The following is a 25,993-nucleotide window of genomic DNA, read 5'->3' as shown; positions in this document are numbered from 1 at the left end:
TGCAGTAAGTGTGTGAAATGAATGTTGCCTTTTCTCACTGTTTATAAAACTAATAAATAAAAATATTGTTATAAAAATAAAAATATATTTTGAAAAAGAAAACATGGAAGAGGGTACAGACAATGTATGGGATTAAATAGTGAAGATGCAGATGGAAGGTAGGATAGGCCTGAGTAGATGGTTGCGAAGGCTGAAGGGTAGGGGGAAAAATAGATCAAGATACAGATGATTGTTTTTTTTTTGAAAGAAGACAGTAGAATCCAAGGTGAAGAATAAAGGGAGGACGAAATAAATAGAAAAAGGAATATTAAAATTGCATAGTACCAAAAACAGTTTAAGGAATGCAAATATGATGCTGTGGAAAGATAACTGACAATCCTTAGGACAGTGCAGTACTACACTCATGGTTGATATGCATGTCTTTCAGGATTTACACTTTTTGTTGGTAACAGTCACTCTAAAAGTCATATTGAATCTCAAAAGAGAGTTGTGGCGACCCTCAAAGAATTGTAGAACTTTTCTAGAACGAATCCATAAAGCTGAAGCAAAACTTAAACAAAAAGAAAACAGATTTCTATTCGTGCTTGACTGAGGCCATTTGGTTTTGCCTCGAGGGTTAGCAAGTGAAATTGGGTTGTGATCAAAATCAATGTATGACTAAATAAAAAACATATTTGCATTTTGGCCAGGAAGAAAACCTTAAACCTTGTGAAAAACCCGAAGATTTGTGAGTATGAAATGTGGGCGCCATTTCTCCCCATGTTCCGACCAAACAGATTATGTCTTTGCAGTGACGGAGCCTAACCAAAAAATTGAGAAATTGGCAATTTCGCCATTATGAGAAACTGGCTTCATAGTTATGCCATCCCTCAATGTGGTTTCGCAAATTTGCCATTCTCAAACTAGTGCAACCTGCTCAAATGCATTCTTTGGATTTTGAAGCTGATTTAATTCATGAAAAAAAGAAAAAGAAACCCTTCTTTCCTATTCAGTCTATGGATACAGGAAAACCTCAATTCCTTAGTCCAAAAAATGGTCGCTTGCTTTTATGACACTGACTATAACTTCCATCATTATTTGATATCTCCGTAACTTCTGTGTGTTCAATTAGATCATTAGGTGAACTAGTCTATTCATTTTTTTTCTTGACCAAAACGATGTCAGAATCACCTCCAACAGTCATGATTTTTCTAGTGATAGAACAAATGGAGATGAATTTTTTTTATTAAATAACAAACATGTACCTTTACAATTTAAAATAAAAACCCACCAATTTAGACTACTTTTGGAACTTATCTTCATTTTTCTAGCACCAAAATATTTTCAAAAAATTATGGAAAATAGCTAACCTTCCTTTCCATGGGATGCAAAAATTTATAACATTATTTCTCTCATGGTTATCTATGTAACTTATAATGTGAAAAAGTCCTGATCCATAACAAACCTCTAGAGCCTAAAATACAAATACATGAAACTAGGGAAAATAATGTGAAAATTTTGTACCAATTTGAAATAAGTTTGGGGCACAAATTTTTAGCTAACTTAATGTCAAAATGGCCTAACCATGCTTCATTACCTAGATACAAACCAAACCCTAACTAATGACGCACAAATATAGGTGGAAACTATGAACAGGACAAGAATGGCATAATCTTACCTTATTTGAAGAGCAGTGTTTGTCCAAGAGTAAAACCTTAATTTCCCCTCCACCTCTGAGATTTTTTGTGTGCCTCATCTAGAATAGTGCAGATTGGTCGGAGAGAAATAGTTCACCATCATGATGGATGCTCCCAGCTTACAAGCAAGTTACATTCTCACGTTGTTCCTCGGCGAAACTAGCATCGAGGCTCCTTTGTTTCATCCTCGCATCATTCCTCGATCCATCGTGGCATATGGTAATGCATCTACTAGTTATAATTCGAAGGAAAAGGTCACCGGAGTCTGGTCTTGGCCATCAAACATGAAAACGGGATAACTTTGGCCATTGAACTATAAAAATCGGACTAGTTTGACCCTTTACCTGGTTTCAAAGGTGGTTTTGGATATATTTATATTTTCTAAAAATAATAAAATATGGTTTAACCTCTAAAAATTTATAAAATTAAAAAAATCTGAAATTGTTATAAACAAAATTCTCTTACATGAATCTTTTTGGTCAATATCCTAATCTATTATAGCATCGAACGATAATTTAAATAAACAATGTTATGACTACAAGCAATAAAACACTAGCAAAAGGAACAAATAATCTTTAGATAACTCTAAATAGAGCATGGCCAGGTATATGATATTTTTTTGAGAAATTTTGATATGCATTTCATATTTTTTTGGATTTAAATAGTATTAGTTATCATTTTTTAGAGATTAAATCAGATTCCATTAGTTTTAGAAAATACATATATATGCAAAACCACCTTTGAAACTGGATACATGTCAAATTTGTCAGGTTTTCATAATTTAATGGTCAAAGATACCCAGTTTTCAAGTTTGATGGTTAAAACCGAACTGTGACAATAGTTTGATGGTCAAAAATAGACTTTTATCTAAATCTGAAACTTGCATATGTCTTCACAATCGATATGGTACATTAGATCCTAAACCATGCAACAACTAGATGTTGGCGCTAACCTATAAAACTGTGCAATGAAAGTATTCTTTATGGTTTCAAATCTACTTAGAAGATATGTCCTATTAATAATGGTACGTTGAAACTTTGCACTTGCACGGGGTGTAGTGTATGCAACCTCTTCCAATGTTGCAGTTATTCCCCATGGTTTTTGTCGCCACCATTGTCTCTATGAACGCCTTTTGTACGAGGACACTTACAATGGTTAGAGCAAAGTGTTTGCTAGCTCCAAGGTCTCTGTGTCCCATAAAACTTAATAAGAGCCAATGTAAAAGATCATTCTTTAATGGTCTACACACTATCTAAAGTTAAATTATGTCACAAATCAAAGAAAGATGATTGCGAAAGATTTAGTTTCAATTAATGTTGGAGCACTACACAACGAGGGGCACGGTGAAGACAATCACTTCACGAGTACCAGCTCTCCTCCCCCTATTGGTCTCTTCTCCACATGGGGGAAAAAAGACGGCCTAGGTTTTAGTGTAGTGTATAACGTTAGAAAGAGCCTAAACAGCTCGCCGCCTCCATGAGGTGGCCAGACAGGGAGAAAGATGAGAGAGGCAAGGAGGAAATGACAAAGATGAGAGATGGTGGCCGGGATTGATTCGTTTTCAATTTTCATGTCTGGCCCACAGCACCATTTTTTTACAAAAAGAAATTCTTGGCCCGAGCCCGACCGGCTGACAGCCCGAGACCGCGAGCCAATAATCGTGAAGCAGTCTTTCAAAGCTGGAGCCCGAGCTAAAAGCTGGAGGCCGAGCCCGAGCCCGAGCTCGCGCTCGAGGCTGTGTGCGGGAAGCTCAGCTCCATTATTAGTATATATTAACAGCAGTGGGGCGCCATCACAGTTCACAGAACAACAACCTTTTCTGCTCGCACGCCGCGTTCCCCTCTGCTATTCCTCTTGCACAGCGGCGCCATCTGCTGCCGACGCGACGATGGACCTTGACGACCCCGCTGGTGGGAGCACGGAGGGCCAGTCCCCTCCGCCGCCGGCCGACGACCTAGAGATGGTGGAGCTGCTTCTCGTTTCATCACCCTCGCCGCCTTGGGCCCTGCCACCACCGTCCGCCGCGCTCTGCGATCCTCTTCCCTGGCCGTTGAGCTCCTCCCCGATATATTCTCCTCCGCGGCGCCATCATATGCTACCGAGGGTCGTCGACCTCGCCGGTGACGCCGACCTGGAGGAGGATGACAGCGAGATGATGCCAGCATCGGATCCTTCCCGGCTGTTCCAGTCATGGTCCACGATGCCGATGGGGGTCGGTATGCTGTGGAGCTTCGACGATGGAGCGCGTATCTCATATCCGGAGATCATGAGCTCTGCAGCACCGCCGACACCACAACTCAACTTCGCCGGTAAAAGTTCTGAATTGCATCGATTCGTTCTTGGCGTTTCTTCATTCACGCAGATTAATTATAACACACTGTGGTTCCCTCTTTTGAACATTTACCCCCGGAGTGGTGGTCGACAGAGCCCGTAGTAACGCCTGCATTCTCAAGGGGCTCTCAAGGGTTTCGCATGCTTAGCTACATACTTGGCTGGATATTCTATGTGAGTATCTCCTATTATCTTGTGATTATTTCTTCTATTCTAAATTGTTTTGTCTTTTTAGTACAATAGAATAGATCTTGTTATTATACATCTAAATATATACTATAGTAAAAATTATATATTGTGAAAACAACCTATAACCTACACCACACAATTGTTAAAAACCGGACAAATTACGGCCTCAAGCGAGCCAAATTAAATCCACCCTCTTAACAATTGTGTGGCACACGGTTTTTACACGTCATCCTGTACTGGTGGGGCCAACATATCAGCCTGTCCACTCTTTCCGTCCGTCAATAAAAAAAAATCAGCGTCTCCCCACTCCCCAGTCAGCAGCCAGTAGCAATAGAATCTCCCATCGATCCCTCCGCTCTCTCTGTTCCTGTTCTAATCCACGATCAAGCAACCAGCATCGCAAAATCCAATTTCTTCCTTTTTTTTCCCTTGGCTATCCCATATAGCAGCACGCAAGCATCCAAATCGAGTAATAATAACATCAACAACAAGCGTGTCAGGCCAGCTGAATACTGAACTGCAAGTGACACACCAACACCTACAGTTTCAGTCAAGCAAGGAGGACCGTCCATCATTTACATTTATCCTACTACTACCTTTAATGTTATTCATTAAGACTTAAGTAAACTTAATTAATTCACTTCCGTCTTAATCGAGCTTTGCTGACCCCTTCCTGTAAAACAGGAAGGATCCGGTGCTGGGCATCGAGAAAGAAGAACAATAGCCTTCTCTCTGCTGGCGTGTGTATCGGTGAATTCCTTGTACTGGTTATCGATTCAGTGAGCTGCAGCTCTTGAACCTACATCAATTCCCCAATTTGTTCTTTCGCTGTTGTTTTCCTTCGCGTTTTCTACCTGAAATTTTCTCCAGTTCGCGCGTTGCGGCCTCGTCCCAGCCTGCCAACCGGCATCCTTGATCTGATCCAAATCGAACACCGCCACCACCGCCCAGGCTGCGTAATCGATCCAAATCCGCCGCCGCCACCAGCCTCCAGGTCCTTTTGGCCGCGTCGGTTGTAGGTGTGCAGATGAACATGCAGGTGCTGTAGCGGGAGATCGAGGCGAGCGGCTTGCAGCAGCGCGACATCCGGCCCGAGCCAGAGGAAGATAATGGCGGCCGGGGCCCATTGCATAGACCGCTGTTGGTGAAGCTGCAGCAACAGATTAGCAGCGGGTTGGACGGCCCTATATGCTCGTGCTTAAGGGGCTGGAAAGAAGTAGTTAGGGATATAAACAGATCATATACGGACCGAAATTATTGATTATCATATTTATTTTTATATTTTTGTTTGAATATGGAATTGGATACAAATAGTATTAGTTTTTGCTGAATAAAATTATAGTGGATGTCGATATTATAAAAATGTAATTTTTAGTATCCGCATACGAATCGGTTACAAATATTAAATATTTAAAAACGGATACAGACAAATAAAAATCCTTTTCAAACTGAATGGAATTCGAATAAATCGAAAAATATTCATACCATTTATACCCTTAGAAATAGCAGTCACAGTCTCTTTGTAGGAGGAGCAGCGGGGCTAGGGCCGCGGCGGCCCAGCTTGCCGGGAAGGGGTGGTCGGTCATGCGACTATGGGATGGGAGGTAGAAGCCTTGATGAGAAAAAAGGAAGGAGGAACACGACAAGGATGGCATGTAACTTGAGCGTGTCGTCCATCTCAATCAATCACTCCACGCCGGAATGCCGGATCAAAACAGGGTGGAAGGGTTGAAAGGTGCGGGCTGTCTGATTTTAGTTTAAGGATGAAAATGAGAGGATAATGATGAAATATGGATAATGAGAGGATAATGATGAAATATGGACTTTGCATTACATTCTCCGATTTTTACATGTCATATTTACTTTGTTCCAAAACAAACTTATCCAACTTTTCCCAAATTTATAAAAATATTTAATATCTGTACCGAAGAAAATATATTCTAGGCTCTAATTAAACAAATTTGGTATTGTAGATATTGTTCCATTAATATGGTAAGTGTTGGATAAGTTTAACTTAGGATAATGCAAATTTAATATGTAAATAAAAATGGAGAGAGTATTAGAAAATAATATCGATTTTTTGTTACACTACAAACTGCCTAAAACAAGAAGTCACCACATGCCTGTTTAGTGGGTAAAATATCATTGTACTGTAGTGCGGCTGCTACTAGCAAATTTATAGTATGCAGCTTCGCCACGGTCTCCGCCAGCCTTTTTGGTGGGGTGCATCCAAGTGTAGGCGGCCTATCCTAAGATTTGACCTAAGCATTCTTATCTTCTAATTTTTTCTTATCGGTTTTTATTTATGACTTACAAAAAATAGCTACTAATTATTTTTATATACAACAATTGTTAACTAAAATAAGAAGATAAATTTTGAAAAATTATATTTTTTATAAGATTAAATTATATTGATTTCTTCACTAAGATATAAAAATATTAATTAGACCATCCTAATAAGAAATTCTAGATTCTCCTTCACCGCGTTGCTCGCCACCACCCGACCGCTGCCATGAAGGGTACCATATATAGATAAGAAGCAAGGATTAACCTCAACCCCCATCCCGACCCCCACCCACACCCGAAAAAAACTTTATTGATAGGTAGATTCCTCAAGCTTAAATTGTGAAAAATATAAGTTAACAAAAATTATTTAGAGTAAATTGCACTCCAGGTCTCCAAACTTATCCCGAGATTTCGCTTCGGTCCCTGAACTCTTAAATTGTGCATCTGGATCCCTAAACTCTATTAAGTGTTTCACTTAAGATCCCAAATGCGCCATGCAAGCGTCCAGAGCCGACGTGGCATGCCACATATTGCCACAGTGGCGAATATTTATAAAACCACCCCTCTAGAGTTCCTTCTTCTCCCATTTGATAATCTCCCCTCTCTCTCTCACACACACAGACGGCAGTCACGGAGGTCCTCGGCCTTACCTCCCTAGCGCCGGCCGGCCACCATGCCACGCCAATGGCCGCCCGTGCAGGCCACCACCGTGCCACACTCGCGGCCATATCCCGCGTCGGCCTCCTCTACATCCGCCGCCGCGCCACGCCGACGGCCGCTACCCGCGCACTCGGCCGCCCGCCGCCCAGTGTTCTGTTGTGGTGGCAGGGAAAGAGCAGGAGGAGGTGCAGGACACGGTGCGCGCCCGCCGTAGTGGGCGCACAGCCGCCCATGAGCTCCACCACGCTCCGCCATGGATCTCTCTGCTCCCTTCCCCTTTTCTTCTCTTCCCTCTCATACCACCGCAGATCAATCGCTCGCCGGCCAAATCCGTCGGCCATGGCATTCCTACTCGATTCCTCCATCAAGCACCCTTCCCACTTGCTCCTCCACCACTCAGCCTCCTTCCCGACTCATTCCGCCTGCTCCATGGCGGGGAATCGGCACACTACTGCCGGTCGCCATTGGAGCCACACGAGCTCCACCCTCACCGACGACCACGTTATGTACTCCCCTCATCCTTGTTGGCCCTTTCCCCGCCAGCTTCCATCTGTCATCGGTGTCAAAACGCCGTGTTCCAACTTGCAGGGCCGCCACGGCCATGCCCACCGCCTGCTCACCTTGGGCAAGGCGTGGCGACGGCCTGCGCGGGCTACAACCATGGGCAACACGCGACGCCGGCTGGTGCAGCGGCGGCTTGTGTGGCGCCGGCAGCCTGTGCGGGCGAAGGTGCTCGACGGACTGAGAATGGAAGGGATAGAGATAGAGAGGGGGAGAGAGGGAGGGAGAAAAGAGCAAAAGGGAGAAGACAAAAATATGCAAGGAGATATTTGCAAATATTTGCCACCGCCTCGGCAACACGTGGCATGCCACGTCGGCTTAGGATATTTGCGTGGTGCATTTGGGACCTTAGATGAAACACCCCATAGAATGTAGGGATCCAATGCACGATTTGAGAGTTCAGGGACCCAAACGAATTCTCGAGACAAGTTTAGCGACATGAGGTGTAATTTACTCATTAGTTTATTTAATTATATCTATCATAATTAGGACATAAGACCCTCAGTCCTTGTACCATATTACACTACTACAAAAATAATTTTTTTCAGAGACAGGCCAAAATATAACCCGCTCCTACAAAAGGAGTGAGGTTACTATAGCAGCTGACCCGCCCTTAAAAATTTATTTTTAGGAGCAGGTGACGCCATTACTCACCCTTAAAAATAACGTTATTTTCAAAGACGGCTGACGCCATTACCCAATCCTAAAAACAATATTATTTTTAGGGGCAGGTGATAACATTACCGTTCCCTAAAAATAGGGCGTGATTTTTAGATGTCACCTGCCCCTAAAAATAAAAAAACATTTTTTTAATTCAAAAAATAAAAAAACATTGACGCATAGAGTAAAAAGCAATGACGCGGGGAGTATAAAACAAAGCAGCGGGCGGCAACACATGCTCCTCTCTCTCCCTTATCTCTTCGGTATCTCTTCAGTCTTCTCGCCCCATCTCTCCCTCTGCCACAGGCCACCACTCCTCCCCGGCCTCATCTCTTCCCTGCAGCGTCACCACCTCCACTCTCTTGTCGCACGGGGCTGCAACGCACGGCAGCGGCGCGGGTGAAAGGCGGCGTGCCAGGTCTACAGCGCACCGCGGCGGCACGAGGCAGGCCTGGGCCTCGGCGGCGCGAGGCGGGCCGGGGCAGACACCCACTGACGCCACTCGTCTCCTACATCGCCTCCGCCATCCGCACGTGGGCGCTTGAGCACCACCTTGCCACCTCCTTTCGGGACCTCGACGCCGAGCTCGCCGTCGTCCTCGACGTTCTCCCCGCCTTCTCGCGGGGAGCAGCAGCGGCCGGTGCGGCGCGGCAACGGCATGGAGCGCGGATCGCGGCACAGTGGGAGCACGGTGGCGGCGCGAGCACGGCGCGGGGGAGCAGCAATGCTCAGAGGTCAGAGCAGCTGCTGCACCTGCAGACAATTTTTTTTTGTTTTTCTATTCAATCGATAGGGGCGGGTTGCGGCGTGATCCGCCCCTAAAAACCCCATTTCTAGGGGCATGACTCGCTCTTAGAAATGAGTTTTTACATTTTAGGGGCAGCCGTATTACCCGCCTCTACAAATAGCACTTGTAGCAGCAGAAACTAGGAACGGTTATCAAGCATGCCTCTAAAAATACATTTTTACCTGTCCCTAAAAATTATTTTCGTAGTGATGTTAAGTTGTATGCACTGACTAATTTACCATAAAATCTGAAAAAGTTGAACAATTCACTTATACTTTAGCACGAAAAAGTTGTATTCATGTTGCCTGAAACCTTAAATATGATAATATGTGTTAGATACAATAACATGCCAGGATTCAAACTTGACACCCTTGTATCTGATACCACATTCAGTTGCATCCCTCGATCAGTCCAACCATAAAACTGAAGCAGGTAGCAAAGCGTGGACAATTAATAAGAAGCCAGGGGAACAAATCTCCTAAACAGTTTTTAGTGACTATTTCGTGTATACCCCATCTGTGCTTTCTTTACTACTTCTATTTGGAGCCGAGGTGGTAAAAAATATCCCGTGAAAGAAAATGCCATGAAAATTTTGATGTCTATCATAAACATGAGATCAGCGCAAAAGCGTGTTAAAAGTCCCAACAAAGAAAGTTGGAACGAAGTCACGATGGAAAAACAAAACCTGGTCTTTGCAGCATTGTTGAGGCATCAGGCATCTGGCATCCCTGTGTCCAATACATTAACTTATTTTTTCACTGGAAAAACTCAGTTACAGAATGCTTTTTCATCCCTCTATACTCTTTATGCACGGGCACTAACAGTTCACATTATCAGACAAAGCGCGTCGTCGCATTAAAAAGAAAGAAATCTTCCCTGAGGGATGAGATCGAGACAATACGTTGTTACCTGAAGGCCCCTGATAGATCTGAGTATATGGTAATTACCTTGGTGAACCAATTCCTAGAGGTGGTCAGCGAGGTTGACTGCTGCCTCATGGATTTGTCGGCCATGAGGGGGTCACTACCTAGTAAAGCCAAGCAGATCGAGGAGCTCACAGCCAAAGTGGAGGATATCAGCCAAAGGATTGTGCCCTATCGCCCCATCGAGCCAGCTGGCCATTCTAGGATGCTTGGTGCAGCAACACTGTGCACAGCGGCCGCCCAGTTAGACTATATCTCAGCTTTGATGAAACAAGTTTTCTCCCGTTTAAAGATGGTAGGCGATTCAGTTTTGAGGATTTGGTCTCAAGACCATGCGTTTTTTTGTGAGAACCATGAGCAGAATAACAGTACACGTGCCCAAAATTCTGAAGGTTCCTACTGTTCAGCATCCCAGAACAATAGTACCAGAGGCTGTAGAGTTCAACAACATGAGAAAGGGAGGAAGGGAATTTCAGCGAAGCAGCGTTCAAAGGCTGGTTCAGTAGTTTGGTTACACTTCAGCAAGAATTCTTCCAATGTTCCAAGGCATCCTGAGAGTGTTCTTCAGATGGACCTATCAGCTCACTCAGAAGCGGCGCAGAGGTCTTCTTGTTCACAGGTGCTACAGACCAGAGAAATTGCTGAGAATGCGATGCCTTTGATAAAAAATGAGAGGATTGTGGTTGACTGTGAGCAAATTAAGCTAGGCAACAATGATGTCAAAGCTCGAATAGGTAAATTATCAAGAAAGTGCAACAAGTACACTTCAGGGTCTAAATCAGAAGTTTGGCTTCATTTCGAAAAATTGGTGTCCGTTGAAGATTCTGGCGTCAAGGCAAAGTGCATATACTGTGACAAGGTGTTGAAAGCTGATTCAAAAAGAAATGGTACTTCTCGCCTGCGGAGGCATATTATCGGTTGTCACAAGATAGAGTTTGCCGGATCACTGATAATCAAGAAGAGACAATCAAAAAACAAAAACGAATTAGCCAGCACCCACAACCAAGACAAAGATCAAGCTTCTCCTGATTGCCATCGTTTCAACAGTATTGTAAGAGCTGCCTCCGCGAATGGTCCTTCTCACCAGGTAAGGCATCATAAGATTGTACATCAGATGCACATGTCAGCATGGTTTAATGTTGCAAAACAACCCCACTTGTCTGTTCGCAGGGCCTACAGTTCACTGAAATAGTAGGGAATCCCATGCCTTCCACTAAAAAGAAGAGCGCGGAAGTTCAACCAAGTAATAAGTCAAGAAAGCACACCAAGTGTACTTCGAGGTCAAGATCAAAAGTTTGGCTACATTTCTCAAGAGTGGCGAACATTAAAGATCCCTGCGTTATTAAGGCAAAGTGCAGACAATGTGGCAAGCTGTTCAGAGCTGACTCAAAAATAAATGGTACTTCTCACCTGCGAAGACACATTATCGGTTCTCACAAGATAGAGTTAGCTGGATCAGTCAAAACTACAGGAAATTGTGGGAACGATTCAAATGTCAACCAAGAAGAGACCAGCATCGACAACCAAGCCAAAGATCGTGCTGCTGCTGAATGCCGAGGAATTGAGCATGACAGTGCCTAGAGAGGTGATCGTCCTGGATTCTCAAAACTCAGGTTCGACGAGCTCTGCAGCTGGCTCCTCATGTCATCCATCATTGGCACTCTGCTTCGTTCGTTGTCTTTTGTTCCAGGAGCTTTCTGGTCTACTGTTTAGCTGAATATTTTCTTTCTGCTCTGCATCCTCCCTGTAGCCAGTAGTTGCATGTTCAATTCTTCTGTACCAGCGTTAATCAAGAGTATTTCTGCCTTAACAACTCAATGGACACCAGTTTCTATTTCACTTATGCCCTCTTACTGTTTCAGGCGATGCAGTTGTTAAGATATCTAAACCAGAAAGGCAGATAATTAACAAGATTAAGTCAACAGAAGAGGAAGAGGTTCTAGTGCACATCGATGATGTTAATATACAGAAGAAGGTATTGGAAAGCCTAGCAGATCCCATGTTGGAGGATGGTCCACCAAAGTACTTGCAGGACGATGTAAGTGCGTTCACTTAAAAGTCTGTTGCATTGCCCATTCAAGTAGATATACTAACCAAACTTTTTCTGTGCAACATCAGATCATAGATGCATGCATTCACATGTTAAGAGACAAAAACAAAAATGACATCAGGGCTCACGGAAAGGTCTTCATTGAGACTACGATGATATGCCAACTCCTACATAAAGCCGCTTGCTCTTTCTACCCAATAAGAGGAAAAGAAATAAAAGATCACAAGAAATATGGGATGCAGTACCTTAAACATGACATGGTAAGACTAAGTAGCATTTCGTTCTTTTTGTTCTTGCCAAAGAATAATTAATACCATTTTCTCAGTTGTAAATACCTTACTACATACTCCAAGTCAATGTGGTACTTATCATCAAGCATCTTTATCTCTGTTGTAGATTTTCCTACCTATAAACCAGAATGGTAATCATTGGTACCTTGCGGTTGTCAACACAAAGAAACAAGAGATTCAAGTGCTTGATTCCCTGGGAAAGCAGCTTCGAGAACGTGAAGAACTGAAATATACAGTATGCATTGCTTTCTTAATGTTCACTACACTATGTTTCAAAAATCACTTCACCATTGGTTGTTGTAACAGCTTAAACAAATTGAGCAATGCCTCAAGCTTGCGGGCAATGACGTTCAAACCAGTAGCTGGCTGGATTACAAAGTTGCATCTTGGAAGGTCAGACAAGTAAAAGAGATACCAGAGCAAACAGACATGTACATGAACCTATCACATCTATGTTATATTGATAATGTTGGTTAAACAAATGATAGCCTAATGTTTTACTTTCTTCAAGGTCGTCATGTGGACTTTTCATGATCAAGTACCTCGAGTACTGGACAGGAGAAAAGTTGAACCAAGAATTTACGCAGGTACCCGTATCTCCTCTGTCGGTCTTTTTTTTCGGTAACTCAATGGATTTACATGCACTCAACACGCTTTTCTCCTATATGCAGTCGGACATAGACCACTTCAGGCTTAAATTGGCATATGAACTGATGAGCAGTCCACTCAACAAGGCTCGCAGGTAGAAAGCTTCCAGGGAGATGGTTTGCAAGGAAAAAAAAGGCTGGCAACGAAGAGGCTGTCTAGAATAGGTTGCTCGGCAGCTTGCACTGCTGAATTAGAATAATTGCAGCCACTAAAATATGTTTGGTAAGCTCCGGCTGGCCCCTCCGTTCGCCCCCCTGATTGTTATCTTTTGTTCCTGGAGATTCGTAGCCAACTGTAGTCGAAGCTCCATGTTTACCTGCTCTGCACCATCTCTTAGGGGTGTTGTTGTTTTCGCAAGATTGCAACTTGTTGTATCCGTGTCTTCGGTTATTCGATTTGTAATGCGCTTTTCCTTCAAAAAAAATTTGTAATGCACTTTATCTTCACTCTTTGTTGTCCCTGTTCACTGTCGTTTCTGAGCCTAGTATATTGTTATATATTCTGCTTCTTAATTTGTTCCAGCCAGTTGCTCAAGGTGTAGGGGACTGTTGTTGGAAGAACAATACATTAAACATTTGCTGGAGTGCAGAGTGTCAGTGCTTTGTTTGGATATTCAGAGGGCATACTGCTAATTGGAGCTCTTTCCAAAAAAAAGGTGCTCGCACAAAGAGATTCTACAGCAAATTGGAAGATGATATCATGGATTTCAAAGCACATTTGACAAGCAAAGCTGGTCTCTCTGGTTAGAAGGAAGGTCTTGTTGGGAACTGGATGAGGGGCCTGGGTGACTCGCTGCTCCAGCAGCTTTCGATTAAGCTAGCAATCCGGGTTCGAATCCCATAGGACGCGTTTTCACTGGAGTGGAGGACATGGTCCGGACGGAGGTAGGGTGCCCCGGTGCCTAACGTTCAAATGACGCAGGGGCTGCTCCTCTGGCCCCCAAGGAAGGCCTTGTTATATTATTCTCGGTTCGGAGATTCATTATAGCGGACACTGAATTCTTTTTAACTCTCTATCATGAAGTCCGGTTTTGCAGTAGCAGATCATCGTGGGTCATTACTGTATCGTATTTGGTACCACCTTGATGTTTCATCAGAAGCAGAGTATAGCAATTCGTATATTTATCTATACTTTTTTGGAAAATGTTTTCTTGTACAATTATCCAAAGGGTTCAGATTGTAAATTTTTAGTTTGTGTATTCAGCCAAACGTGAAGGACCGGATAGGGGGGGGGGATGGGAGCCTTTAAAAGAGAACAAGGCTTATATCTTGAATTCAACCCGACGCATCTCTCTTCTAACCGCCAAGTTGACACAAACCAACACTTGACGAGTTTACTCTAGAAACGGTTAGGCAAAGCTCAACGCAAAGCGGAAAGCAAACGATAAGCAATCTCTCGAGTCAAATACAGCACACAGCGGAAACAAGTGTAAACCGTTTCGCTCGAGAAAGGCACACACAAAGTGGAAGCCGAAGTATAGCGATTCACTCGAGAAAAGCTATGACCAAAACTTCACTTGACTAAATACAATGATTCAACAATTAGCACATCATAAAATCAAGAAAAAGCAAAGTTTATCCAATAAGCTGATAAAAAACATCACCACAAAGACTAGAGCTAGTCACTGTTAAAATCAACTAAAACTTACTAGACTAAGAATGCAAAGATTAATGAAAATTAGAGGCACAAACATTGGTTAACACAAGTTAACTTAGCATGCAAAGGCTAATAAGAATTAGCAAAGGCAAGTGCTAAAGGACTAGAACTAATCACGAGAGCAGGGAGTAAAAATGCGTAACAAAATTAACAAGCAGATGACCTGCTCCCGTTGGCGTGCTCCACTCTAGTGCCTTGCCGTGGCCTGTTGGCCTGTGTGCCCCGGCCTGCTGCCCGCGCTCGGGCCGCCTGCCCCTGGAGCTGGGCCTGACACCCTAGCTGGGCAGCACGTGCCTTGGCGTTTTTTTTTTATTTTTGTATTTTTCAAAAAAAAATTTTACAGAAATATATTTTTGGTTTCAGATTTTACAGTTCTATACCCCTACCACCCGGCAGGGGGGCAGCAGGGGGCCTACCGCCCGGCGGGGAGGCGGTAGAGACCTATATGTAAATAAAAATAAATTTATTTTACGCATAGGTCCTTGGAGGGAGCCTGCCGCCCCCCTGCCGGGCGGCAGGCCCCCTGCCGCCCCACCAGTTGGCGGCAGGGGGCCTGCCGTCTGGCAGGGGGGCGGCAGGCTCCCTCCTCAAATATAAAACTCCGCCCTTCCCTCTGCGCCCTCATTTTCTGCCCACGAGATCCAGAGAGGGGAGAGGGAGAGAGGAGGAGTGAGGGAGGTAAAAAAACCGGCGAAGCCCTGCAGAATTTTGGATCCGAACCGCAGGTAAACAATATTTCTCAACTATTATAGACTTGTTTCTAAAATAATTATGAATTAGAATAGATTTAGTTTTTGGATAGTGAAATATAGAATAGTAAACTTAGAATGATAGTACCTTATTATTATTGCAGCATAAGGCAATGGCTGCCTCCAATTCTGTTGGATTTTCATGGACCGAAGAAAAATCTAGTATATTTCTTGACATCATGACACATCTTGTAATCAGTAAGAAGTTGGATCCATTAGCGGATGGTACGATAGAGATGGTGTTGTCCAAATTAGTTGAGTTTAAAGATTTGACATTGTTTCGAGGTATTACAATGCAAGATTTAAAGAAACACCCGCTACAACATCGGAAGATATACATGAGGGTATGTGAACTAGCGAATCATCCTTATGTTATTGGATTCTTACAAACTAATTGTAAGATATGGATGCGGCCAGAAGTGTATGAGATGCACATTAAGGTAACTCTTATTTAGTTCTAATCACGTCCGTTATTTGTAATCCATATTTACGAAATAGTAAAATTATTGTGTAATTATATGCTAGGATTACCCCGAGGACACGGAGTTGATTAACAAATCGATACCAAATTTCCGTAAATTGGTATGTATCTTTGGTGGACTTATGCCGCAAACTAGACGAAGGAGGTCGATAAGATCTTCGGGTGATAGTACTTGGCCTGCGCAAGAACAGATGCCCGGAGGTTCGTCGAGTCATGATGCAGCACCTCAACCACCAACTTGTGTTAACTGGGATGACGACATGGATGACTTCATGCCCCCGAAACCATGGCCTCCAACACATGATGTTCCTCCCCCTTTACATGAACCTAGAATCAGAAAAGAGACAAAGGGAAAGACAAGAGGTTCATCAAGTCATGTTGCACCACCTGCAGCACAAACTTGTGTTAACTGGGATGACGACATGGATGACTTCATGCCCCCCAAACCATGGCCTTCAACACATGATGTTCCTCCCCCTGTACATGAACGTAAATCAAAAAAAAAGAGAAAGGGAAAGGCAAGAGGTTCGTCGAGCCATACTACATCACCTGTAGCACCACCATCTGTTAACTGGGATGACGATCTAGATGATTTCATGTCATGATCTATAATATATGATGTTCATCGGTTTAAGATGTATGCGCATTTAGTATTGTTAATGTTGTATTATGCTTGTATGTATGTCTCGTACCTAACTTTGCATTCACTGGACATGTGCATAATGTCGAGTTTGAATCGTACTTAGTCGTAATGGAGCATCGAAGTATAAATATACCATCTATTGTATGTAATGGAAAATACGAGAGTGATAAGAGGCGAACGTTGAAGTGTATAAATAAGCGGTCCACAGCTATCTCATTACAAATAAACATTAGAGATACAAACATCAGATACAAACATCATAATACAACGATAATGAAACAAACATCACACATGCAGTGACATGGAAGAACCCGTTGCAAACTACGGTAAACAAATTTCGGACTAACCTAACATGCCTTAGGTAATTTAAAAAAAACAGAACAAACACAACGATGCAGCATGCCACTAGCACTAGGGTAGTCCTAGTAGCCGTACCCCCACGTAGCAAACTGCGTTGAGCCTTCTCCGCAGTATCCACTCATTGCAGGTGGTGCAGGCGGTGGTGCCGGAGGCGCAGAGCCCTTCTTCTTGTGACAAGGGCAGTTGCAGTAAGGAATAGTGCATGGTTCCTCCTGTGAGCCGGCAGCATTGCTGGTATCATCAACTTCGTCGTCTTTGTTACCCTCGCTCACTTCCTCATAATGGTTCACCTTGCATTCCAGATCAAAGATCTTTATCTGGAGGTACTCGATGAACTCCTGAATAGAATCAATTGGTGCAGGATCGACCCACCTAGTAAAACCACAGTTTTCTGTAGCATCGGAAGACCGCAAAACAAATTTCATGTAAGGTGTCTCATTGAAGAAAAAGAAATGAAACAGCCGAGTATTACCCATGCGTGTGGACATTTAAAGAAACGCCGACCGCCATCTATCCCGTCGGTGCACATCTGCACTAAGCAGTCCTCACCATGTCTGCATTTTGGCCACGGTTCTCTACGGTTACCGTATTGTCGAAGAGGAGTTTCATTGGTAAATTCACTCTTTTGCTATGGCGGAAACTCAAACACTGGTTCCGGAAAGGAATCAGGTCCAAGAGGCCCCTCCCATATTATGGGGTCTCCCTTTCTTCCCCCTTTTTCTTTTCCAAAACCGTAGTAATTCTTTCCGCTAGACCCACCTCCAGACATTGGGTATACAATGAGCTTTGGTGTTTGAGTGGTGCTGGGAGTTCACAAACTTCGGAGTATTTATAGGCGCACAATGGTCTGATGACTGCTCGATGCATCTCTGTGTATGCTGACTCACAGCACTGCATTGCTGCCGCTCGGTCGATCGCGCCTAGATGCCGCCTTCCCCACTACACACCACAGACCTTCGCTGTAGAATGACAGGTCCGTCGTCCTCGCCAGAGAGACTGCTTTGAAGGTGAGCTGGTGTGGTTGCCGTGTTGTCACATCTTTTTGAAATGGTGTAAGGACACTGCTATTGGGTTGTCGTCTTTTGTCACGTATCTTTGGGCAAAGAATGCGACATTTGGGAAACCCGTGATCGCCGTGCTGAGCAGTGGCAACATGTGATCTCGTACTCGCAGCTAGATACACTATGGTTCCTATTTTGAGCTATTCGAGCGTGTAGTCATCATCGTCGGCAGGATCTCGGCCGCTAACTCCTACCGCACCTAACTTGTCCTTCATTAAACCACATAACATATTACATTGAAGGTTTCATTCGTTACAACCAAATTCGAGACAAATACATAATATACTTAGTTTCGTACACACAAATACATTGCAAGCTGTTACGTGCACAACTAGATGCGGCGAATTCTTGTAGGTGGAGCCGATCCATCCATCGGATTCCCGGAAGGTCCAGTCTCGGCAGTAGCAGTGGGTACAGAAAGCTATGGGCCGCGCCTGTTGGAGTGAGCCACACTTACAGGCAAACGCAACGGGTGGATCCGGTAGATTTTTTCTTATCCACCTTCCAGTGTTTCAGATTCGTACAACCATCTACAACTGTTGGATCAACACACCCAAACCCAAACCCTCACCCCCTCTCTCACCCGCGCTCCCTCCCCTGCCCCCGCCGCCACCCACGCCGACCCGTGCCGCCGCACTCGCACAGCGCCGCCGGCCCTCTCCTGCCCCACGCGCCGGCCCTCCCCTAACCCGCCACCGCGCGCTGCCCCGCGCGGGAGCGCACCGCCACTGCTCCATGCGGGAGCGCACCGCCGCAAGCTGCCGATGCTCCGCTGCTTCTCCGCGCGGGAGCGCGTCGCCGCCCGTCGCCGATGCTCCGCCGCTGCTCTGCGCGGGTGCGCGGCACGACTCGCCGGCCGCCGCCGCCCCACGCACGCCGCCGCTCCTCCGCGCGGGCGCACACCGCCGCCGCCTCGTGCCGATCTCGCCGGAGAAGAAGGCTGCTCGCCGGAGAAGAAGCGCCTTCAACATTTCAATTTAGTACTTTTAATATTTTGTACTTCCAATTTCAACATTCGTTTGTACAGTTTTCAACATTTTGATCGTAAAATGTTGAATCTATTTAAGAAAAATATTGAGTTAACACTATTAAAATATTGAATATATTTGCAGTAGATAATTAGACAAAATGAGTTTTAAAGGTGAATAGTTTATTAGGAGCCCAGCGCAACGCTCGAGCGACGAGCGCTCAGGCGCCGCCGCCGCCGATGCTGACTTGCTGCTCGCCTGCTCGCCGTGCGTGCTGGCTGCCGCCACCGAGCGCTGCGCGTGCGCTTGCCTGGCTGCGCGCGCCGCCGTTGCCGCTGCTCTGCAGCACCTGGGCGACCGCGCTGGCTGCCTGCGCTGGCCGGGTCCACTCTGAAATGGATCCGCCCGCCGAGCTCGCCGAATCGGCCCCCTGCCTGCGCGTGGCCACTCCGGCCGCAGCACCTGTCACCGCCGGTAGCTGCCCACAGAGCCGCACCGGCCTACCGAGCCGACGCCCCGACCTGCAACACACCGCCGCCGCCGGTAACCTGTAGACAAAGCGCAAAAACACAAAAGGCGAAACCAAATTCCATCCGCAAAACAAACTGAACAAATCAAATCCAACGACGAGTAGAAAAGATTGGCTCCAAATCAAAAGCTTAGAGGGCACTAAAAGAGAAGGGCCTCCTTTTCCATGAATGTGTAGCATAAATTTTTCAAAAATTCATCTCAAATCTCTGTCATTAGGTGGAGAAAGGGAAAGGAGAAAAGAGAAGAACTAGAGGGAGAAGGGTGGTCCACCAGATTGGATGGCTGCCCATCCCCTCTTTTTATTCTCAAGTCTCTTCCAGAAGACAGAAATACCCATATGCTATTAATTATAACAACCGCTCACGCAGGGACAAATTCGTCCAACTTTTTATATAAACACCGGACGAACACGCCGCATTCACGACTTCGCTACGCCTCGACGCAAGCTTCACGATGACGCCACGTGCCCTTCGCCCGGACCTTGACTGCGCCAAATCTGCCCTCGGTTTTGAGGCCCAAACCGGTCAAACCCCTCTCCCTCAGTTTTGAGGCCAAACCGGTCAAACCCTCTCGCACGCCGCCGCACGACGTGACTGACTCCCCAGTTTTGAGGTCAAACCAGTCAAACCGCCGATGTCGACACGTGTCCGACCTCCCACCGAGTCTTGACGGCTTCGAGTCGTTCGCGCACGCCCACCGCACGGGCCGCCTACTTGACTCGCCATCGTCCTCGCCGACTTGGCCGACGCTGTCTTCATCACCATGCACTCTTGCTCTTCCGTGCACCATGTGCCCATTACTTCGCACGACCTCCTCGTATTCCTCGGTTCAGGCCTACTCGTATTCACCCTTCACCGTCTTGGTCCCTCGACATGAACCTTTCGCTTCTCCGAGCCTACTTATGTCCATCCTTCACCACGGTCCTTCAGCATGAATCTTTCTTCTGACCTTCACCATGCGTCGTCGACCGATATGCCGCATCCTACACCTACACATCACGAGCCAAGAGATACATCAAATCCACACAATGTTGTCAATCACTTATCATTCAAGAGTGACCACCATTGGTACTACAATGTGCTGCACGAGAACAATGGTGAATATATGGGAGCTAAATTATTACGACATGCTCTATAAATGATAATTGTTACACGAGCACAAAAGGTCAAATTCTACGTCACAAAGTTCCAGTTACCCACAGGCATGGTTCTTTTCATGACAAGATCGTCGCACATATCTAGGCTTGGTCTCACGCATCCTCTTTGTAAGCCATTAGACAATTGTTTATGATTTTGGGGATTGTATGACAATGTAATCAATGGGACTAACTAGTTTAAGAGATCATATTTGAATTTCTAGCTCCCATGGATATAGTCCAAACCATATTCAAGGTGTCTGATTCTCTGTCAAGATGCCCAAAATATAGTGAAAACACAGAGATAGAATATATTTGAGGTCTCCAAATAACTGCCCCAATAGATTGGACAAGTGTCAACAGGAATAGTTGCACTGCTTAAACCGACAGCTTTGGATTTGAGAGTGTCGAAGCAATGCACAGTGCATATGAAGACAAAGTGAAAAAATTATCAAAGCACCGGTTAAACCGATAGTGCACCAACAAGCTAGCGTCGGTGCATTGACCTTGGCATTGTCCAGCGAGCGCGTCAAAGGTGTAGGAACGAAGTCTTTACGTCCGGTTAAACTGACGGGACGTCGGTACAACACGTCGGTGCAATGATGTCAGCAGAAGAAGACAATTGCAACGGCAATCAGGCAGGCCTTAGTGTGACCTGTTAAATCAGTACCCGGTCAGCGATTTAACCGACGGTTGACACATCAACCGCAGCACTTTGTCCGAAGCTCAACGCTAGTTTCAGATTATGAGTCAACCACAACACTTTGTCAGAAGCTCAACACTAGTTTCAGACTGTGAGAGACTGGTTAAATCGACGCCCTATCAGCGGTTGAACCGACGCGTTGCACAAAAAAGTCCCAATGGCTACTGATGGCTCTATTGAATTGGATGGCTATATATATGCCTCACCCCGGCCATTTTGGAGTTGCTGGAGTCCATAGAAGACACACCCATACCAAAGAAACGTCTCCAAGCCACATGAGTGCATAGTGATCACATTCTTAGTTTTTAGCACACCCATGCGAGTGTTAGTACTAGATTTAGCTCTTTAGAGAGTGAAAGAGCAAGGTGTTGCTACCTTGTGCTTTGGTTCTAGAGTGAACCAACCTTGTATCTTGGTGTGTCGGCCCCTTGGAGCTTTGGTGGGTTGCTAGTAAGTCATCAACCCTCCGGCTTGGTGTGGAGAGACATTGATGGCTTTGTGTGGGGATGTGGAGACTCCCATCCTTCATGGAGAAGCTCCTTAGTGAAAAGTGGAATTAAAATGATTGGGGATTTGGCGTGAGCCTTGGTGGTCTAGCCTTAGTGGCAAGTCAGGATATCCCCAGAAGAGACTTGATTGCCGGGAAGTGGTACTTTTGATTGAGTGCTTCAACAACGTGGACTTGGGGTGGCTTAGTGCCTATCAATACTACGGGATAAATCTTCGTGTCGAGAGTTTGCTTCCTCTCATCCTCTCTTTACGTTTTCGCTATTCATACTTGCAACTTGTGTGGCTTTATATTTTTAGTGTAGTATCTTGTTAGGATTGTCTATAGGTTGTAAAACTCTTTTGGGGTAAGAGTTTCATACTAAATGAACCGTAGTTGCACATCTAGATAACATGTTTTAGTTTAAATTTATATTATGTGCAAATTAGTTGGAGCCATATGTTAAGATTTTAAGTTGTCTAATTCACGCCCTCCCCTCTTAGACTACGAGCACCCAATTTCTTTCGCTCTGATAGCTTGTCGAGGCCGTGATTGGAGTTGATCTGGACCAATAATGCAAGGATGCCATTACGGAAGCTTGCATAGCCAACCGAAGAAGCAAAACTTAAACAAAAAAGACACCGTGTTTCAGAATGTGGTTGACTGAGGCTATTTGGTTTTGTCTCTTGGGTTAGCCAAGCAAAAGTGGGCTATAACCAAAACCAATGTGTGACGCTATACATGGTGGGCGCCAGTGCTCTGGTCACCGCTCACCAGTTCACACAAACCCGTTTTCTTACACACCGCGCGTTCACCCTCTTGCAGAGCGACACCGACCATAATGAAGGAATAAGCAAGTACGCTGAGCTGTGTAATAGACTTCGCGTTTGCTGGGCCGGACCAATCCCCTCATGATGATACCTATAGATCATAACCAATCCTCACTCTCTCTAGCTCACTCGTATCAAATGGTCAACAGGATGGATCGACAGAGGCATGTTCTGGTTTGTTGCGCCCAACAATGCAAGCAATGCAATGGTTGACCGAGCCTTTTCTCCCAATCTCGAGCTCGATGCAACCTCGAGCCTGTGTCCAGCTAAAACCTGGTCGAGAACCTGCAGACTGGGATTGAGTTTGGCTCAACAGCATTGAATGAAGGCTCGTGATCGATTCAGTTGGGCTCATTTACAAACAGTCAAACATAAACCTTCACTGAGGAGCTAATAAACACAAACACAGAAAAAAAAACGCGGCCGGAGGGGTGTACGGACCCCACCATTTTTCATTAAGAGGAAGCAATACGGCTTCTCCCGACCGCGAAAAACCCCCGAAGTAAGAAGTTCTATAATCATTTTGATGGCATGCCTGAATTCCATTCTGCTCCTGTACATCGAGACAGGCACTATGTTTTCGAAATGGTTCGGACCATCCAGGTCATTTATGGGAAGAAGAAGGAAGATGGGAGGAAGAGAAAGAGAGATAAAGCACCTATCAATGGAGTACCATTCAAGAAACAGTCCATCTTCTACAAGTACTTGCCATATTTAGCAGATCTTAAGGTCCGCCATATAATCGATGGTATGCATCTGAAGAAGAATGTGTTTGGTAACACTATTGGGCTCCTCCTGGAGACATCATCCAAAAATAAAGGATAATTTGAAGTCACGACAGGACTTGGTAGCCATGAAGATAAAAAAAGATCTTCACCCTGTTGAGAAAGTGAATGGTAGATATGAACTCCCCCCCAGCTAGCTGCAACTTGACACGTGATTAGAAGAAGGCATTGTGCTAGAGCATAAGAGGGATCAGAGTCCCGAGTCGTTTCACATCCAACATAAGGAAACTAGTGTTGATGAAAGATTTGTCACTATGCGGCTATAACTGTCATGATTGTCATGTGTTGCTGATGTTGTTCCTCCCGATTGCAATCAGAGTGATCAAGACAGTATATGTAAGGATGGTAATCGCTTGGTTGTGTTATTTCTTTAATAGGATTTCACAAAAGGTGATAGATGAAGTCGAGTTACAGGATCTCAAAGAATTCATTGGGGAAACTATGATGCAGCTGGAGATGTGCTTCTCTCCGGGGGGTTTTTGACATAACCGAACACCTAATGATTCACATGGTCGACTAGATACGGGCACTTGGTCCACTTTACCTTCACGAAATATGAACGTATGAGTGTTTTATGTCCATCCTTAACCGGTACGTACTGAATCATGCTTATCCTGAGGGGTCCATAATAGAGAGGCACTTATGTCTTGCCTAGGTTACCTAAAGGATAATGTGTCCCTTGGTTTGCCAATTCCACGTTTTTTGGGGAGGTTGGAAGGTGTGGGCACGGTTGGGAGGAAAATCTTCATCGACAACGATTTCAAAGGTGTGCAACAAGCATATTATAGCATCTTGTAGCACCTCACGATAATGACACCTTTAGTCAATCAACACTTGAACATGATTTCTACAGAAAGTAACGGTCGCTCAGCTGATTGGAACATAAGAGAGCACAAGCATTGACTGACTGCATGGTTGAAGGACCTGCATCTACCAGATGGGGAGATCCTGGAGGAACAAACAATCAAAAGATTGGCAGCGGGTCCATCTAGCCAAGTCACATTATGGCAAGAGTACGATATTAATGGTTATCTATTCTATACTGCCACCAAGGACAAGAAGACTGTGTCCCAGAACAGTGTTGTTCGTATTGCGGCCTTAGACAAGAGAACAGGTCAAAATACAACATATTTTAGTGTCATAGAAGATATATGAGATGTGCACTATGATTCCAATATACAAATTCCTGTCTTTCGATGTCATTGGGTCAAACATCCGAAAGGTGTTGAGTTGGACGCATATGGACTCAAGATTGTAGACCTCAATAATATTACTTATAAAGACGACCAATGGATACTTGCTTCACAGGTCGCATAGGTACTCTATGTAGTTGATCCTGCAAAGACGACAAAATATGTTGTCATCCCTGGAAGATATCATAGGAGTTGAAGGTATCGAAGATGTGGAAGAATATAATCGGTATGATCAAATGAACATCTTCACAGACCTACCACATAAGATGAAAATTATAGAAGTAGACATCAGAAAAGATGAGAATCCATGGTTACGCAAAGATGGTGAATCGAGAATTGTTACCTCTTAAATATTTCGTACATTCATGTATTCTGAATCAATTATAAATATGAGTTCTATTAATGTGCGAAAGTGATTGTAATATTTTTATGGTAATACAATTGCAATGTGATATATTGTGACATGTATTTATAATATGAGTCTATTTCATTGTGATATATTCTGAATCACATTGCAATTGTAATACGAGTCTATGACATATTGTGATATGTATTCATTAGTGTTTCAACACTTTTTTTCATTACATACATTCCAATGTGATTTTAATATTTTTCCTACGTTACACATATCACAATATGTCTATGGTAAAAATTTCACAATCTTATCATGTGTTTTACTATTTTATTTGAACTAAACAAATTTTCACGAGAATTTTGAAAATCTTGTATAGGGGCAGGCCGGGCCCCCACCCGCCCCAACAAATTAATTTGTAGTGGCGGATGGGGGCTAGCCCGCCCCTACAAATCGACTTCCTATATATACCACCACTTAGAAAGAAATTTTAGTTTCCCAGACGTGAGCGCGAACAGACGCGTTAGGCTGCCAAAATTTTGACCTAGCCATCCTCCGCCACCGCCGCTCGCCGCCCCGCCCCGCCCCGGACTGCTGCCACGCCTCCGCCTCGGACCGCCACCGCCTCGACCCTCCGCCAGCGCCACTAGCTCCACTCCTCCACCCCGCCCCATCCATCCGGCGCCCCGGACCTACCACCACCCCAGACCGCCGCCGCGCCTCCCGCCCCGGGCCGCCGCAGCCGCCCCGCCCCTCCACCAGTGCACCGGCTCTGCACCACTGCCCTGCCCGCTACGGTGCCCCGGACCCGTGCCTCCGCCCTAGATCACCGCTGCGCCTCCATCCTACAGCGCTGACCCTCCATCCTGGCCCGCGACGCCGCACCAATCCCCTGTGGCCCTGACCCCTCTGTCGGCGCCCCCGGCCCACACCCTCGCCGGATCCGCTCGAATAGAGCCCTTGGTGAGCTCCCTCCCTTCCTCCCCCTCACCTTCCCC

General features: G+C 45.0%; 1 protein-coding gene across 8 annotated transcripts; it reads left to right on the top strand.

The window, feature by feature from the left end:
- The first annotated feature begins 3,477 nt into the window (after window positions 1–3,477).
- Window positions 3,478–13,545, top strand: LOC120699431 (putative ubiquitin-like-specific protease 1B). 8 transcript variants are annotated; one of them, XM_039983426.1, is made up of 10 exons: window positions 3,478–3,985; window positions 4,102–4,181; window positions 9,988–11,160; window positions 11,244–11,686; window positions 11,936–12,111; window positions 12,192–12,383; window positions 12,520–12,648; window positions 12,720–12,844; window positions 12,925–13,000; window positions 13,085–13,545. In XM_039983426.1, the coding sequence occupies exons 4-10, from the start codon at window positions 11,566–11,568 to the stop codon at window positions 13,157–13,159; spliced, it is 894 nt and encodes a 297-aa protein (XP_039839360.1). In that variant the 5' UTR covers window positions 3,478–3,985; window positions 4,102–4,181; window positions 9,988–11,160; window positions 11,244–11,565; the 3' UTR covers window positions 13,160–13,545. The 8 variants fall into 8 exon arrangements, 5 of the variants coding, with proteins under 5 accessions (XP_039839360.1, XP_039839357.1, XP_039839359.1 ...); XR_005685422.1 differs by adding an exon at window positions 4,881–9,097 and having other exon boundaries at window positions 3,841–4,181; window positions 12,520–12,844; XM_039983425.1 differs by lacking the exons at window positions 3,478–3,985; window positions 4,102–4,181 and adding an exon at window positions 8,606–9,097.
- The last annotated feature ends 12,448 nt before the right edge of the window (window positions 13,546–25,993 follow it).

This window comes from Panicum virgatum, chromosome 3K (assembly GCF_016808335.1).
Source record: "Panicum virgatum strain AP13 chromosome 3K, P.virgatum_v5, whole genome shotgun sequence".
NCBI classification, from domain to species: domain Eukaryota; kingdom Viridiplantae; phylum Streptophyta; class Magnoliopsida; order Poales; family Poaceae; genus Panicum; species Panicum virgatum.
This window is presented reverse-complemented; position numbering and strand designations above follow the sequence as displayed.